The sequence below is a fragment of the Lissotriton helveticus genome, chromosome 12 (genome assembly GCF_964261635.1).
Source record: "Lissotriton helveticus chromosome 12, aLisHel1.1, whole genome shotgun sequence".
Lineage (NCBI taxonomy): Eukaryota > Metazoa > Chordata > Amphibia > Caudata > Salamandridae > Lissotriton > Lissotriton helveticus.
The window spans coordinates 846891164-846907766 of record NC_136073.1 but is presented as its reverse complement, the minus strand read 5'-3'; the positions used below and the strand labels follow the sequence as shown (position 1 = coordinate 846907766).

General features: G+C 44.4%; 1 protein-coding gene across 1 annotated transcript in view; it reads right to left on the bottom strand.

The window, feature by feature from the left end:
* Nucleotides 1–1687: 1687 nt before the first annotated feature.
* LOC144799704 (unconventional myosin-Vb-like) overlaps nt 1688–16603 on the bottom strand; it is a 186949-nt gene continuing 172033 nt past the window's right edge. The window contains exons 32-37 of the mRNA XM_078671204.1: nt 16492–16581; nt 15429–15579; nt 14834–15128; nt 12457–12631; nt 3406–3483; nt 1688–2016 (exon numbers count right to left, since the gene is read on the bottom strand). Of these exons, the coding sequence (XP_078527330.1) occupies nt 1858–2016; nt 3406–3483; nt 12457–12631; nt 14834–15128; nt 15429–15579; nt 16492–16581 (948 nt within the window). The 3' untranslated portion in view covers nt 1688–1857. The remainder of the gene's footprint in view (nt 2017–3405; nt 3484–12456; nt 12632–14833; nt 15129–15428; nt 15580–16491; nt 16582–16603) is intronic.

Below are 16603 nucleotides of genomic sequence, written 5' to 3'. Positions count from 1 at the left end.
CTAGGTCCCGGGACCACAGTTTCTGGGACTTGCCATCAATCTCAGGCCGCAAGAAAACAGACTACGTAGTAACAATTACATCTTTATATAAAACCTCAAATGTCTGTGGAGTACGAGTTAGAATGGATCATGGAAACCGCTTTTACAACCCCAAAGATTAATAGTGTCAGAGAACTGTGATGTAAACAAAGTGCAAAAATAAATACTGGCTACAGATAGATTCAACAGTTCTAAACACCAAAACTACATTATTTTGTAATGTGTGGTACAGCAGAAGAAAAATCCCGGCCATTCCATGTCTTGTACCACAATCCTTGAACCAAACTATTAGAAAACTAGCTAATGAAATGTTAGTGTGGGTTAACTCAATTGCAAAACTAGGTGAACACTCCCAAAGCACACTACATTGTTAATGGCAAACATACACTCAACGTTTGCTGGAGTTTGAGCAGGATTCTTCGAACAGAAGTGGACTATCATGATGTACTATTCTTTAAAGAAGCAGCGTGTATTAATCTATAATTAGACCAAATAAGTGGAATCTGATACAGTTCATCAGGTGTTCACATGCAGTATTTCCAGTTATGAAACTAAGAGCCGATCACTCTCTAGCAGAGATGTACAACCTTAAAGACATCAACCCACCACCTATAAACGTTCCCATATAAACAACTGGTTTACTTAAGAGATTACAATTTTCCCTATTTACAACCTCAAAGGAGAGCTCAGAATGTTGTTCAGCAGGGTGATAAGCGCTGACGACCTAAAAATGTAGCGACACTTTACCAAAAAATATTGAGGATAAGCCACTTGAAAAATCTAGTGTAGAATCAGAGGTATCTATTTACAAATTGTAGTTCATTTAAAAATGGATGGTATTTAATTGATCAATCTGTTACTTAATTGTAACCCTATCACATACCCATGAAAGGTAACATTGTCAGAATGTTCAAATAAGATTAAAATCAGGCCACAGGTTGGATAGTGGATCTGCTTGAAAATATGTTGACAGCAGCTAAGCTATCGTTTCAAAGATAAAGTGCTGAAATCACGAGGCATGGCACACACCTGCCTTTCGAGTTTCAAAAATGTACTTTCCTCCATCGTGAAGAAATGCAAGTTGTGCAATAAAATAAACAATGGATCATTTGAGTGCAAATCACATTTAATGTTACTACTGTGGGTTACCAGACCAACAGCAGATAAACCGGTCATACAAATGACCCACGGCATACTGATAGAACAGAAAACAAGACAAATTACCCCTGTAGCACCTAATAGGATACATATTGGCTGATCAGCACAATACTACAGATTACCCTAATGGAAGAGTCTAAATTACACATTTGAGAAGTTGTTTAGAGGGGTTCGTTGAAGTACTCAGTTTCCTCAGAAAGGCCTTGTGATTGATATCGAATTTTACAAAAAAAATCCATTAAACCATAGCGGTCATTGCATCCAACTTGCCAAGAAAGCATATATTGGGCTGCTCATGGTGCTACAGTGGTTATTGAAAAGATTGATATTTCTTCGGTCTAATAGCCATCTAAGAATATGAAGAAAAAAACTCCTGCAAAAAAAATCCCTCAACAATGGACACGACTGAGAAAGTCATGGGGCAGACTCATAAAAGATTATGTTACTGGCCTGCATAAAGTTACTAAACTGCAAAAATAACGAGACATGATCAATGAAAACACACTGCTTTATTATTTTAAATACAGACAAACACACAAGTGCTTACACATAAATAAAAATCTTAACACATGGTAGGAGCTCTTAGTGTCCAGTAAAAGATGGTGTTAATGTTGAATGAAGGTGTTCTTAATTGGCCAGTGGGCTACCAGGTGATCCCCCTCAGATACGCCTCAGGAAGTTCAGGTTTACCCTTTCAGGGATACATATCTGGTCAAGTGGCAGAGAGGAGCCAGCAAACTGGATGTGGAGGGGGTGCAAGTATTTGACGTCTACAAGAAGATGCCCGTTGCCTTGTGCAGCGCGATCCTGTAGCCGCATCTGCAACAAATACACAGGTAGATAAGTTTCTCAGACTACACTCGGGCATAGTTGAACTCAAACCTCGGTACACTACTCAAATCACAAAACAAAATGTAAAACATGTTGACTCCACTGTGTTTTGTACCACCACGACCTGCATTGCTAGCACCAGCATAATCATTATAAGAAATCCTATTTTTACAATCCTAATCTAAGTCAGTCAACTACAGCCAGGGGACAGAGTCAAGTTCCTGGATCCCAAATCAAAATGTGGTTTAAAGTGGGACGTCTGCCTGAAGAATGTAAGACCATGTACCATATGGGTGCGACAGTGGTATTACAAGTCACATAGTTTTTGTAGAGGGCATGACAGTCATATTCCATGGAAAAATGTATAAAAAGCAGAGTAATAGAACAATATTGGAAATGTAACAATAATTCCATCTGAAATATATAGGAAATTAAAGTTAAAACCAACACCAGATGCACAATGGGCAGTAGAAAGACTGCTACTGCCAAAAAGTCAGAGGCGATAAACATTCACAATGATTGGGGTCCTATCCCAAATCTGACTGGAGAAAGAATGAATGGTGCATGACGGAAATAACTCCTAGGCAATTAAAATAAAACAAGCAATATACTATAGGGAGGAAGAAAGGAGGAGAAAAATATATAGTATTTGACTACTCTTTAATAATTCATTATTAACAAATTCATAAAAAATTACATTCAAATTAAAAAGTGGCAATATCTTTTGGATTTTTTAATTCTGTAATTATTTTAATTGCCTATGAGTTATTTTCATCATACAGTTTTACCCTGTCCTAGGAATTGAACTATTTACTGTTCAGGGGGGTCCTCGTTTTCCTTGAAAGAATTTACGGTTGCATGTCCTCCACTAAACACACATAGAAAAAAACGTGTGTTAAGTTGCACGGTATAAAGAGTTTAGAAACAGAATCGGTCTTTCATTCGGATAGTGGAAGCAAACATTGATTTGAGTGCAGTGCCTGGACAGTAGTAGGCCAGATAGAGGCTACACACTGCAGAGACCAAAAATGTAAGACCAGAGATTAACAACAGTGCCCAAAGTTGAGGAGTTCTACCCTATGGTCCAATCCAAGTATCAGTAAGACACATATTCAGACACTACCATATCGACACAACACAATACATGGTATTAGCCACAAGAATACAGAAATATGGACATCGATCCGTTCAGCCATTGGATGGAAGGCCACATTCCACATCGATCTGTTAATAGAGCGGTGCATTACCAATCCCATAGCAGAGGAGGGCGGCAGCCTCTAGTGGTTGCACCACAGGATCGGGCCAAAGGGGAACCTGTAACCCTACTGCCCATGAAAGACACTCAATAGTTTTCATAAACCACAGACCCGCACTCACCTGAACATTCTCTGTAAATCGATTAGCAACTCGTTCCTCAAAATCCAGTGGGGTGTACAATTTCAGCATTTTCACGATCTAAGAAATGAAAACAGTGGTTAGTTTCTGAATTCTAGTTTTAGTTGTGCCCTAACAGGCATACTGCTAATTTGTATCAACAAAAATGGACCAATTAAAAGTAGGCCACAACTATTCTGCATTGGTTTCATAAATTAAAGAACAAGCCTGAAAACAAGGTGACCTGAAGTTATTTGGCCACCAAAGGTGGAAGGCTTTGCACTGAATAAGATTCCTGAGAAGACTACTTTCCAGAATAACCACTTCAGACAGCAAGTAAGCCAAAAAAAAACAACTAAAAACACAATCTTTTAAATACCAAATTTTCAAAGTAGCCAGTTGGGACTGAAGAAATGAAAAACAACATTAACACCATAACATTGTATGTAATAGATTAAACAAACAAATGTATAATTGAAAAGGGATATCAGTACAATTAAGGAAATTAAGAATAGTTGCTGGTTTAGCTGGGACAACCAATAGAGTAAGGCAATGTTTCCCGAACTGTGGGTCACAAGCTAATTTTTTGGTGAGTCGTTTAGTCCCAAGCAATAAAGATACCTTCAAACTCTATCTTGTCACATTTGTTGCGCTTCCTAGACAGTGTCTAGATGTCAGGCTTTTTTTTTTTACATGCGGATTTCACAAACTCCTGCTGCTTTACAGTCAGAGAAAAGTAAAGTGAATTATGTGAAAATATTGCTTTGGTACAGTGTGTTAAAGGCTACTACAGGATGTCATTGTTTTGTAACAAAAAGTAAATACCAGTAAACTAATACCCATTCAGCAGTTAGAAAGCTAAATGTAAGCATTTTTTGTAATTCTGAAGTGTGATGAAGGAAAGATTTTAAAAGGATCAAAACAAAAGACACTTTTTTGATGAACAAATAATAAATTCACTGAAACTTTATTTCACATTATTTGTGTTCAATATAGTTTAATCAGTGAAACTGTAGTTCTGTGCACATTTTGAGGCCATTCCAATGAAATGTGTGCTACCACACCATGTTTTATTTACACTAAAAACACTGCCTACCTCATGTCATTAAAGCTAGGTGGGTCACAAAGGTTTTTTGTTCTAAAAAGTGGGCTGTGGTACTAAAAGGTCAGAGAAGCATTGGAGTAGAGATCTAGGTAGCATACTCTTTTGCCAATCTAAAATAACCTCACTTTCTTCCTGAAGTCACCTGTCAAGGAGCAAGAGCAGTGAAAACACAACAAGATCAAGTTTAGTTTAAAATTGTAAAGATAGTTATGTAAATGTAAATGTACAGGAATTTATATAGCGCAAATCACCGAGCGGTTTCTAAGCGCTTGCTTAGGGAACCCGTCCTGGTATTCCCCTGTGAGATAACCCCGGCAGGCTATCCGCAAGGTGAAAGCCAGGCATCCCGCCGCGAGGGGCCGTTGTGGAGATTAAGCAAGCTATTGCCCAGAGTCGCAGAGTGCGAACCCGTGAATCGAGTAGGCACCGGAGCGAGAATTGTTGAGTCCATGGACATTTTAGGACTCAAGACCCCGCCGAGCCGGGAATTTAACCCTGGTCCCGGGCTGACCTCTGCTTCCAGGTCTGCCTCCTCTAACCAGTGAGCCACACTTCTCCACCTTGGACCCCCTTTCCTCCCAAACTGGTTTCGCTCTCAACAGTGAACATAGTCGGGACTGTGTAAGAGTTACAAGTACAGAGCCATTATTGGTAGACTGGTGCTTTGAGATTGCTGCATCGCGAAACAGCACCTTTAGTAAGGAAACAATATTTAACAGCACGCTGAGCACACGCCCAACATAGCTTAGTAATCTCAAGACTGTAACAATCATAATAATTAACGACTGGGCAGAACAATGGACACACATCTAACAGAGGCACCATACAACAATCATTCAAACGGCTGGAACAGCAAGTGGACCATCTCACCAAGCAACATGCGGTCATGGCAGCAAAGCTGGAGGACCAGGAGGGGCCGGCACAAAGAAAAATACGAGTGGTCAGGGTCCGAGAGGCGCACACTGTTGATCTCTTCCTAAAGGACTTCATAATTAACCAGCTGCTCCCTAAATGCTTGTCGAACTTCTTCACAATCAAGCGATCACATAGGGCGCCTATCCTCAAACCGAAACCCACAGCTACCCCTCATATGATCATAGCACAGATCTTGAACTACCAGGACAGATGCTATCCTGCAGGCGGCACACCCCCATGGGGACCTTCAGTATGAAGGCGCAGTGCTCGCTTCTTCCCTGACTTCACACCACAGGTACAACGCCAATGCCGGAGTTTCGAGGCCATAAAGAGATAACTACACACTAGAGAATTCAAATACATGATGTTATTTCGGGCACATCTCAGGGTGGTGACCGACAGGAAAATGCGGCACTTCAATTCACCGGAGGAAACTTGAGAATGGCTGGCGAGTGGTTGACCACTGATTGCTGTGAAATGCTCAGAGAGGTTGAGCTCTTGGCCGAGCAGGAGGGGAGAAATTGAATAGTGATGACAGTCAGGAGGAGGGTGGGACCCAAGATGCAGGGTGATCAATGGCGGAGACAAGAGGACGTTATTCCAGATTATTGGATCTGCACCAGACATACACTGAGCACAAGTTATATCCTTTTTTGATTGTGGCCTTGTACGGGAGAAAGCAGATCCTAGGGAGGAAGACAAAATACAAACTGCTTGAGCAGGGGAGTCACAGGCTCTATTGTAAATCATTACAATCAAGTTGTTGTATTTTACCCTATATGTTTTGTTCTGCTCAGAAGACAGAGGGACAGATACCCACACTAGATTGAAGGGGGGGGGGGGCGTTTCTCATTCGCTTATGAACCTATGGGTCACAAAGGATGCTACATAGGCTATTACACAACATTTACTCGGGACTGAGGGACCGGACCACAAGACACTCACATTCTCAAAGTCCCCACAGGAGGGCCGTACTAAAGATCATGACCTGGAACATCAATGGCCTAGGGAACAGAATTAAACGTACAACAGTCCTTCAATACATTAAAAAGGCACGCTACGGATATTATCCTTATTCAGGGAAACCCACTTGAAGGGAAATCACTACAAAGCACTGGACCGCTACTGATATGCGTTACTTGCTCATGCGAGTTATACGACTGGCTCCAGAAGGATGGATATACTAGTCAGAGCCACTACCCTGTTTATACCTGGCCAGAAATGGTATGACCCTCTGGGCAGATATGTTGCAGTGTCAGGCGCGTGGGAGGGAAGGACTCAATTTGTGCTCAGTCTATGTCCCACCCCTAGGCTGCATGCCAACACACTGACTGCACCAAGTACCTTATTACTGGACATGCCAAGGGGCAAATTGGTATTGGGGCCGGGGGGGGCATGAATGTGGTCATGGACCCAGAGAGAGACAGGGTCTCGAATTCCTGTGACAGAGGGAAGGGGTGCAGAACCCTTGAGGTCATTTGTGGAGGCAATGGGATAGCTGGACCTGTGGCGAGACCACAACCCTGTGCTGAGACAATATACGTACTACTCTGAAGCACACTGTAGCTACTCCCAACTGGATTATGTCCTTGGTGAGGGAGAGGATCAGCTGGGTGTCGTCGGCATATGAGATGATGTTGAGGTCATGCATTCAAACAACGTGGGCGAGCGGTGCCATGTAGATGTTGAACGTTGGGCTGAGGGATGAGCCCTGGGGTACGCCACAGATCTCGGTGGCTTCGGAGCAGAAAGGGGGAGGCGGACGCTCTGGGTTCTGCCGGAGAGTAAGGAGGTGGTCCAGTCCAGGGTCTTGTCTCAGATCCCAGTGTCGTGGAGGCGTGTGCATAGGGTGCAATGGCAGTGTCGAAGGCGGCTGACAGGTCCAGGAGGATGAGGGCCGCGGTTTCTCCGTTGTCCAGTAGGGCCAGATGTCATCAGTGGCGGCGATGAGGGCAGTTTTGGTGCTGTGGAAGCCGGACTGGGATGGATCCAGGATGCTGTTCTCCACGAGGTAGCGGGTCTGTTGACGGTCTTCTCGATGACCTTCGCCGGGAACGGAAGTGAGGAGATGGGCCGGAAGTTCTTCAGGTCCTTGGGGTCAGCCTTGGGTTTTTTTGAGTAGGGAATTGATCTCTGCTTGCTTCCAGCTCTTCAGGAAGGTTGCTGTCTCAATGGAGATGTTGATGGCTTTCCGGAGATGGGGTGCGATGGTGGTGCTGGCTTTGTCTAAGATGTGGTGTGGGCATGGCTCTGATGGAGACCTGGAGATGGATCGCATGGCTACCATTGTGGTCCTACCCAAGCAGGGCAACCCTTCGAAGGTGTGTAGCTCTTGCTGGCTCTATCGTTGCTAAATATGGAGGCAAAGGTTCAGGCGAAGGCCCTGGCTTCCAGACTCTGTATAGTAATTTCCTCAGTGATGCACCCAGATCAATCAGGCTTCATGCCCCATAGAAATACCAGACTGAATCTTAGACGTAGATATGGGGTATTGCATGTGAACAGTTAGACGCACGTACGGCATTTGATAGCATCAAATGGGCATACATGTCCTTGGTACTGGAGAGGATGGGCTTCAGAGCAGACTTTATGAGATGGGCCCAACTTTTATATCATGACCCGCTGGCACGGGTTTCAGGTCAATGGCACGGTATCTCAATAGTTTAAATTGCACAGGGGCATGATGTAGGGATGCCAGTTATCCCCAATAATGTTCACTGTGGTGTTCAAACCCTTGGCTGCAGGGATTCAGCAGGATCCCCTAATATCAGGGGGACGGGAGATTGGGAAGAGTATCTCTCTATTCCGATGACATACTACTCTTTGCCACCCGACCATATCGCACAGTGGCTAGGCTGCTCCACTTGTTCTGGCGGTTTGGTAGCTACTCCTGTTATTAAATCAACTGGGATTAGTCTCTTCTACTTCCTTTATCAGCGAGCGCCCCTTAAACTGAGTAGGGACACACCTTTGATGGTGAAGACTAAATTAAAGTACTTTGGCATTTTTGTCTCTACGGCACCTTGTGATTTCATGGTAGACAACCTCCTCCCACAGATTGAGAGACTTAGAAGCGATGTGTCGCACTGGAGAGGTGTGCCACTGTTTCCGATGGGCAGGGCGGTCCGGTTTAAAATGAAGGCCCTGCCTCATCTCCTCTACGTTCGACAAAACACACCATACAAAATCCCTACGGACTCTTCCTGCAAAGTGGATGGGGAGCTGCCTAAACTCCTCTGGGACGGGAGAAGCTCTGGAATTGCGCCATAGTAATTACAGAGAGGTGTCTATGATGGGGTTTGTCAGTCCCGGACATTAGGCGGTATTATTGGGCTCTGCAGTTGATCCCAGTGATGAACCAGGCTATGATTACTTTTGAGAATTTGAAGGTTGAATACAGTGTAGGAAGCTGGCTCTGTATATACTATACCAACGTGAGGTATAGTGCACACAGAGTCCAGGGAGTCCCCAGAGGTATAGCGGAGGCTAAATTAGGTGAATACTAACAGCTCTGTTGTGTTACGCTTTTATTGTATTCTCAATTTAGACTGATGGCACACACTCAGACGGAATTCAGACCAATAAGGTAAGTATAAGAAAGGTATCCTTATGTTTTATTTTTAGAACCAAGCAGGACTTGGCACAGGTGAGTGAAATATACTCTCAAATGCAAGACTTCACAAGGCAATGCAGTCGAATTGGCAATAGTTACAGGTTGGTTTTGGTTGAAAAAAAAGCAGTTTACCCAACACAATAATTACTTTTAGAATATTTTTTTTTTTAAAGTTTGAGGTAAGAATTTTCTTGGTTTAAGATTTGAACTTTTTAAGCCCAAAAACTCACAAGATAGTTTACGATGGGAGAATAATGGTTATCAGTTTCACAGGCAAGTAAACGTCTCACTATTGGGAGTTTTGGGGGTTAGGACCAAGGGTCCCCAAGGTCTAGGTAAGACCACAAGTTGCACCACCAGTGGCACTGGGGTGGCCAGGTGCAGGGGCCCAATGTTAGCCAATGGGGCCTTCGGTTAGGGACTGCTTACGAGCAGGCCACATGGGTGTGTGAGCAAAGCTCCTGGGATTAAGGTAAGCACTGCAGGGGACAACAATCAGCACAGGAGCTGCATCACCAGCAACACTGGGGCAGCTGGGTGTCATACACCGGGGACCTGTGATTCTCAATGAGAGCTCCGGTTCAGCAAAAATGTAGCAGGCCCGGGCAGGGAGTCTTCCTAAGGTGACCACTGGATGAAGAGGTAAGTTGGATTCTTGGTGGATGCCTGGACACCATCGGTTGTGCCACCCAAGGCCATGGGGTGCAGGGGTTTCTTTACCAGCTCCAGTCGCGGTCAGAGGACCTTTCAGGTTGAGGCTGCCAGCGTCGTCTTGAAGCTTGAGGGAGGTTGGGGGATCACCAGATCAGGATCGCTAGGGAGACCTTGTTGGTTTAGGCAACTCAAACTTGGGCCGTGGGCATTGGGTTCAGAATTGCGGAATCAGGATTCTGTGGGTAAGTCTTGGTTTGAACAAATCCAGTGCTCACAGGTGAAAGACTGTTAGTTGAGTGCAGGCAGGTGCTCCGGGGGTTTCTGGCTGCTGGACTCTAAAGAGATTCTTGCTGTAGGTGGGTGGACAGGCCAGTAGAGCTGGAGCCAAAGCAGTTGGTGTCCTCTTCTTCCTGGGTCAGCACGGCTCTTCTGTCCTTACTTCCTCAAATCTGAGGAAGCAAGGTTCAGGGTGGCCCCTAAATACTACATTTAGTGGCATTTACAGGGTTGTGCATGTTGATATCAATGGGCCCCTTCCTTGGGGAAGTCTCACCCCCTATTATGCCACCCTCCACTGGGAGGGGGCATTGAGCCGCTCCCTAATTAGCGGAGTCCCCGCATCTTCCAGATGGAGGGGAGTGAGCCTTGTGCCTCGCCTCCCCCACCTGAGGGGTGGGGTTGGCACAGTTGGGCACACATCTCCTCCTAGCTTGGTTTTCCTGCCCAAAGTAGGGGGCAGAACCAGGGGGGGTCCAGTTACTGGGGGCACCAAAAGGCAAGGACAGCTCCCAAAGGCAGCAGGCCTTTGAAGCTTCCCCTTCGTGGAACCAGCCCATCCTGGGGGAGGAGGCATAACACCTCTGCCCAGAATGGCCTTTGTTTTTTGGACCCAGAGAGTGGAGTCTCTCTACCCACGGGTCCAGAAACCTGCCTTGGGGTGGCAAATGGCAGGTAGCCACTCAGGAACCATGCCAGGGCTGGTCGATTTTCAGATGCCCTCTGAGTGCATTTTACATTAAATCCCACACTAGAATCAGTGTGGGTTTAATGTGCTGAGAAGTTTGCTACCGAACGTCCCAGTTTTTAATAAAGCCATTATGGAAATGTTCATTTTGTAATGACAACTCCCAGACCATATACTTTCTATGGCTTTACTACACTTACAATGTCTAAGAATGTACTTAGACAATGTCTAAGAATGTACTTAGACACTGCAGGCTAGTTCACCCTGCTAGAGGGGTGACTCACCTAAGCCCCAGGCAGTGGGTTGGAGGCATGGCACGCAGGGATGTGTGCTATGTCGACTCTTCTCTGCATCAAAACATGCAACCTGTAATGCAATGTGTGGGTGTTAAGGTACAGGGCCTCTAAGGGTGGCGCAATAGGTGCTGCAGCCCTTAGAGGCCTTCCCTGGTCACAGTACCCATGGTACCTTTTACAAGGGACTTACCTGTGGCCAGTGATGTGCCAATTGCGGGTACAAAGGTACAGTTTTTGAAAGAACACAGGTCCTGGGAACCTGGTTTGCAGGGACACCGGGCACATCATGTCAAAGTGCCTCAGATGTCAGGCAAAAAGTGGGAGGTAACCATGCAAAAAGGGGCACTTTCCTACAAACAGCAGGGCAGAAACAGAATTCATAATTAGCAACTCAGCCATGCGTTATAGAGGTACATAACAGAGGGAGAACAGCTAGTGGAATACACATCCCTAGAAGACAGGCTCTTACGGGATCCAATGGTGTCCGAGGCCACCTCTTTTACACATAGGAAGATCATGAACAACTCGCCTGACCTCCTGGGGGCCCGAGAGAGGCCTACAAAATGGATAATGGACTTTTAGAGGAGGAGGACTGGGTTGAGGGGCTACAGAGTCCAAGGGAGGTGGCATTGCAATCTCGTTTCCATCTGGTACAATTGAGACTATTGCATAGGTCTTAGTCTTCCCGGCCGCTTATACATCAGTTGGGACGATGCGACACCGACAAGTGTGCTAGGGATTGCAGAGTAGTGGGCTCTTTATTCCATATATTGTGGGGCTGTCTCGCCATTCCGAAGTATTGGGGAGATGATACAAGGGGTATGTCTGAGGTCACGGGCCTGTTGGTCCCACTGGAGGCGTGGTGGCACATCCTTTATAGAATGTAAGAAGAGGCCTGGCCCAAATACCACAACATTTTACTCATGCTTTTGGCAGTGGAAGCCAAAAGAAACATAGCTAAGGCCTGGGGAGCAAACCTCCCACAGAGTGGGTCTGACTGGTAAAAGGACCTGGACTAGTGTAGTCCAGCCAAGAAAACTGTATACCAAAGCAGAGGCTGTCTGAAAAAGTATGGGGCATGTGGGAGGCATATAGGGGGTAGTAAAGAGGTGTCTGGTATATTCGGACGCAACATGTGTGAGGCGTTTTCATTTACCAGCACTGTGTTGTGAATAGATCCCATGTGTTACTCATTGCCTGTAGCAAACATCTGTGACCCAAGACAGTAGAGTGGGCAAAGTATCAGAGTGTTCTTAACTGTGACAAAGGTTTTACTGTTAAATAGGTGCAATTTAACTTATCAAATGTTGAATAAACAGAATTTAAAAAAAAAGAAAGAAAATACCCCAAATAGAGCAAGAACTAGGAGCCTCTGAATTTCTGCAGCGTACCAGAAATAAGTAGTACAAATACTGCCATCTCATTTATGTCTGCGCTGTGAGGAACAAAGCGTATAAATAAAGAGAAGACCCAACCAGACAGAGTGAGTAGCGTGGTTTGTGCTTACCTGCTGAGGTAGCAAGGCGGTGCACATGCTGCAGATTGCCTCAGCATCCTCCTCGGATTTCTTTTTCACCTGAAGCAGCTGCGCAGCCTGGATCAGAGGCTGCAGCACGTCTTCAACGCTTGTATGTCGAAGGCCCCTGCCCTGTAGCCACTCCTCCAACTGGCTGATGTTGTACCTGTAAAGAGAGACATGTTCATGCTATACACACGACACACAAAGATCAAGTGTGGACTTAGGCAGGGAAGAAAGGTGCAAGTTGGGACTTTGAGTAAAGAAAAACTTCATGCATATACTTTCAAAAATGGAATTAACAAGACCAGAACATATTGGGGCTTTGGCAGGTTCAGAGGAGGACTCAAACAGAACTTCAAACATATGCAATACTGAAAAAGGATGCTCTTTGACATGTGTCCTGCCCCAAGCAATCCTTTCTCAAGGCATATTTGACTCATAAGGGTTCTTTTGAGTCGTACACCAAAGTTTTAAGGATTCGTCCTGCATAGAAAGAATTTGCAAGGGCTGCTGTAATCATGTTAACACAATCAATGCTACAGGATTTCCCCCTAGGTGCTGGCTCTCTTTTTCCCATTGTTCATGACGAGCTCAGCTCGTCATGAGCACACGAGCAGTGTACTGCATGACTAGCTGAGCTCGTCATGAGCATGGAAGGGGTTAAACCATATGCTGGTTACACATAAAAGAGTATGTCCAGATTCTGCTTCAGTAAAGGCATTAAAAAGTGCTCATATGAAATGTTTCTACAAGATAGTATTCCAAAATAGTTTAAACTAAATTCTGGATTTACTAAAACTTATGTTTTTATAACCCAAAAAAATCAATAAATAATAAAACAAAAAGCACGGTGGACTAAGGGGCTGGAAAAAAAAGCTCATGCTTAAGAATGGAATTTTGACCAGACTTCGAAACTGCCTCTGGTCACCACATTTCCATTCTTCAGGTAACTGTTTGACAGGCCTCAGTAAAAAGTCATAAGGAGACCTTATCTTATTTGTTTTCTTTTTTTTCTCCCTTATGGTTGGGATGTACTCTGGTTTGGAGTACTCCACTCAGTTTGTCCATAAGACTTTAAAGTTCTGTTTAGGATATTTTCATTTCCTTCTGTGTAGGTGCTCTAAGGTAGAGGGATAGTGCACACAACAGGACAGACCTTGCAATTTAAATTCCACATTAATTCTTGAAAAGTATTCTGAGATATTGGCTTCTATAATTTCAGATTCCCCAAAGTTCTGTGGGCAAAGTGGGTTTAAAATAAATACATACAAACTGGTTTGTCTTTTCCATCTCCCACTGCCCCATATTACATTCGGAGTTGGATAGAATAAAAAGTGATATAGATGTAAGATGAGATAAGGTCCGGTTCTTCTTGTTGCTAAACAAAGAGATGGGCAAACTGCCTTGGATTATTTTATTTTTAATATAACATTTTGCACCAAGCAACTAGATTGCTGCTATGGCCTAGTTAATGGTTAAGCAGCTTATCAGCTACTGCAAGGGCGTGAAATCAGCTGATGAATTTTATGTTCTTTCATAGAGAAGTCCCATCCAAAGAGTGATTATGTTGAGGTAATACTACAGGTATCATCCAGTTGTAAATCATCTTTGTAAAATTAGTGTGTAATAAGGGAAAGGTAACAGGCCATGCAGTTGGTTCTCCTGGCATTTGTTTAGTTCAGTAAGAACCTGCATCACTCTGATTTCAATGTGGCTTCCATCCAGAGGTTGCTAGTTGAGAACTTGAGAAATATCAGATTTACTGGATACATGACAAAGTCTTTAACCAAACGCAGCCGATGCTGATCTTGCCGAAACCACCCACGTTCACATGTGCATGATTAACGAGGGTGCCAATACATTACTTGGCGTCATCTTGACAATTCACGGATCAGCAGTACTCTAATACTATTTACCATTGATGTCAAATCACCCTTGTCCAGGTGTGCATTTGCTGGAAGTTCTATGCCTCATTGAACAACATACAACTAAACTGTATCATTTAGGTAGTTTTAAGCTAGACCCTTGAGTTTGGAGAGCAGCACAAAAATTTTACCATGTTAAAAAAAGAAAGAAAAGCAATGGAGTGACTATAAGGTTTTGAACCGTCATTTGTAATTGACTAAAAGTTGCGAGGTGTTGAGTTTGGAGAAACTCAATATGATTTTTTTTTCATGAGCAAAAACCTTGGAAGATCTGGAAACAGTTTGTTGGTAACGTGGTTACAAGATGCGTCAATTTTGTAAGGTGCAGTTATGCAGGTCTATATTGCGATGCACAACAGAATCCTTTTTCTGACTATCTTCCTAGATCAGTTGCTTTTGTAAAACTCGTAGGGTGGGCACCTCTGTAATGGTCTACATACCTCAACTGAACCCCGTTCTTCCAACAGCAGGTTTCCTTCCTCAGGAGCAAGTGGTTGAGTGTGACGCCGCTGATGAGATGGAAGATCTGGCGGAAAATCTGCCTGATGATGTCAGACTGCAGCTGACTGCGCCCTAGCACCTCGTGGAAGTGAGTCAACTGGCGGAGAATGGAGCTCATACCAGGAACAGCCGCGCTCTCTTCCTCTCTCCAGAGGGCCATGGACCTCCTGCGGGGAACAGACATTCTGGCACTGGCCAGGCCCTGTATGGCGTGATCTTCAAGCATACTATCAACTGGAAAAAGAAAAAATATAATGGATTCCAACAATTATGCCGTGCCAGATTGAGCGGTGTACTCGCTATGAATGAGCATTTTACAATTTCTATGAGCTACAATAAGTGTGCGAGCTGAACGAGACGCCCAAGGTGTCCAAAATGTACTGGAGCATTCGCAGGTCGAGGGTGATCAATAAAGACAGACCTAGTTGGTCAAGGACAGGGAGCAGGTGATCACAACATTGGGTCTCATGCAATGATGGATTAGAGACTCTTAAGTAGTGTGCAACCCCTGTCACGCGAGTTGAAAGCACCTACCAATCAAAGGTCTAAGGCGGCCCTCCGCAATCTGAATTAGATGCTGGTAGATCTGTATGGCTAAGTCCATCAACAGCTGGCGATGGTGGCAAAGATCGTAATTTTTCAGGCACTGTCGATTCTGCGCATGTGTGTTCGACATGCTGAAGACCTGTAAAACACAATATATTTTAACAGCAGTATCCACCGCAGGCCAAAACCCAGCACAGGTGCAGTGACACAATTTAAAAGAACAGATGCAGCATGGCAGAATTGAGCTATGTGAACAAAATATAAACTCCTGAATACCCATAAAGAAATGAGGAGAAGGAAGGAATGGAGTAGCAGCATTCACAAGTAGGGTATTGCCGACTATGCTTAAACACTTCATTTTATGACACAGCTAGCATTTACATCATGAACAGAAGCATCACATCAGCCTTGCCTGTTCGGAACAGGTTATGCACAAGAAAACCAGTCCATTGGGACACGTGTGCACATAATCGTCCATACTACATTGAAGCAAGAAGCATTTTAGACCAGTTTAGGAAGCTTAGGGTTTGTTTCCAGTAAGAACGTCAAGTAAGGACTCGTTCAAGAGCCCATATTTTGAAGAATTTCCAAGGACGGCATGTAAATTAGGATATCTCTATCTTTTGCACAGATGGGTTTTAAGCCGCTTGCAAATGGGTTAGATGAAAACTCCGATACGAGTAGACATTCAAAATGCTACACTGCGTTTCAGCAGCATGTCACGTGTGCAGGATTAAGGTGCCACAAGATGAGAAACAGTACTGAAACTGAGTGATACTTGAGATTATTAGGGACTCCGACCTTAACAGAATGGCATGCAAAGCAAGTCGCGTGCAAGACAATGGTTAAACGAATAAGGAGAGGAAAGACTGAGTGCTGTAGGGTGTCATCCTAGCTAAGGATATTTGTGCGATTAGCGCCGTCAAGTTCCAAGCAGTGCCATGGGCTCACCACCAAAAGCAAAATTCACAAACGTAGTACTATGGTGCAGCGTGCGATTAGGAGTGAAGGTTCAGCCCAGAGTTTCGGATTAACATTATATTGCACTCACCGCCTCGCCACTGTACTGCTTCATGCAGTTTACTAAACGACAGGTGTTGGAGAGCCACAACGCTGCTACTTCAAAATCCTCATTATGCTTCTACAAGAGAAAAGTGGTAATA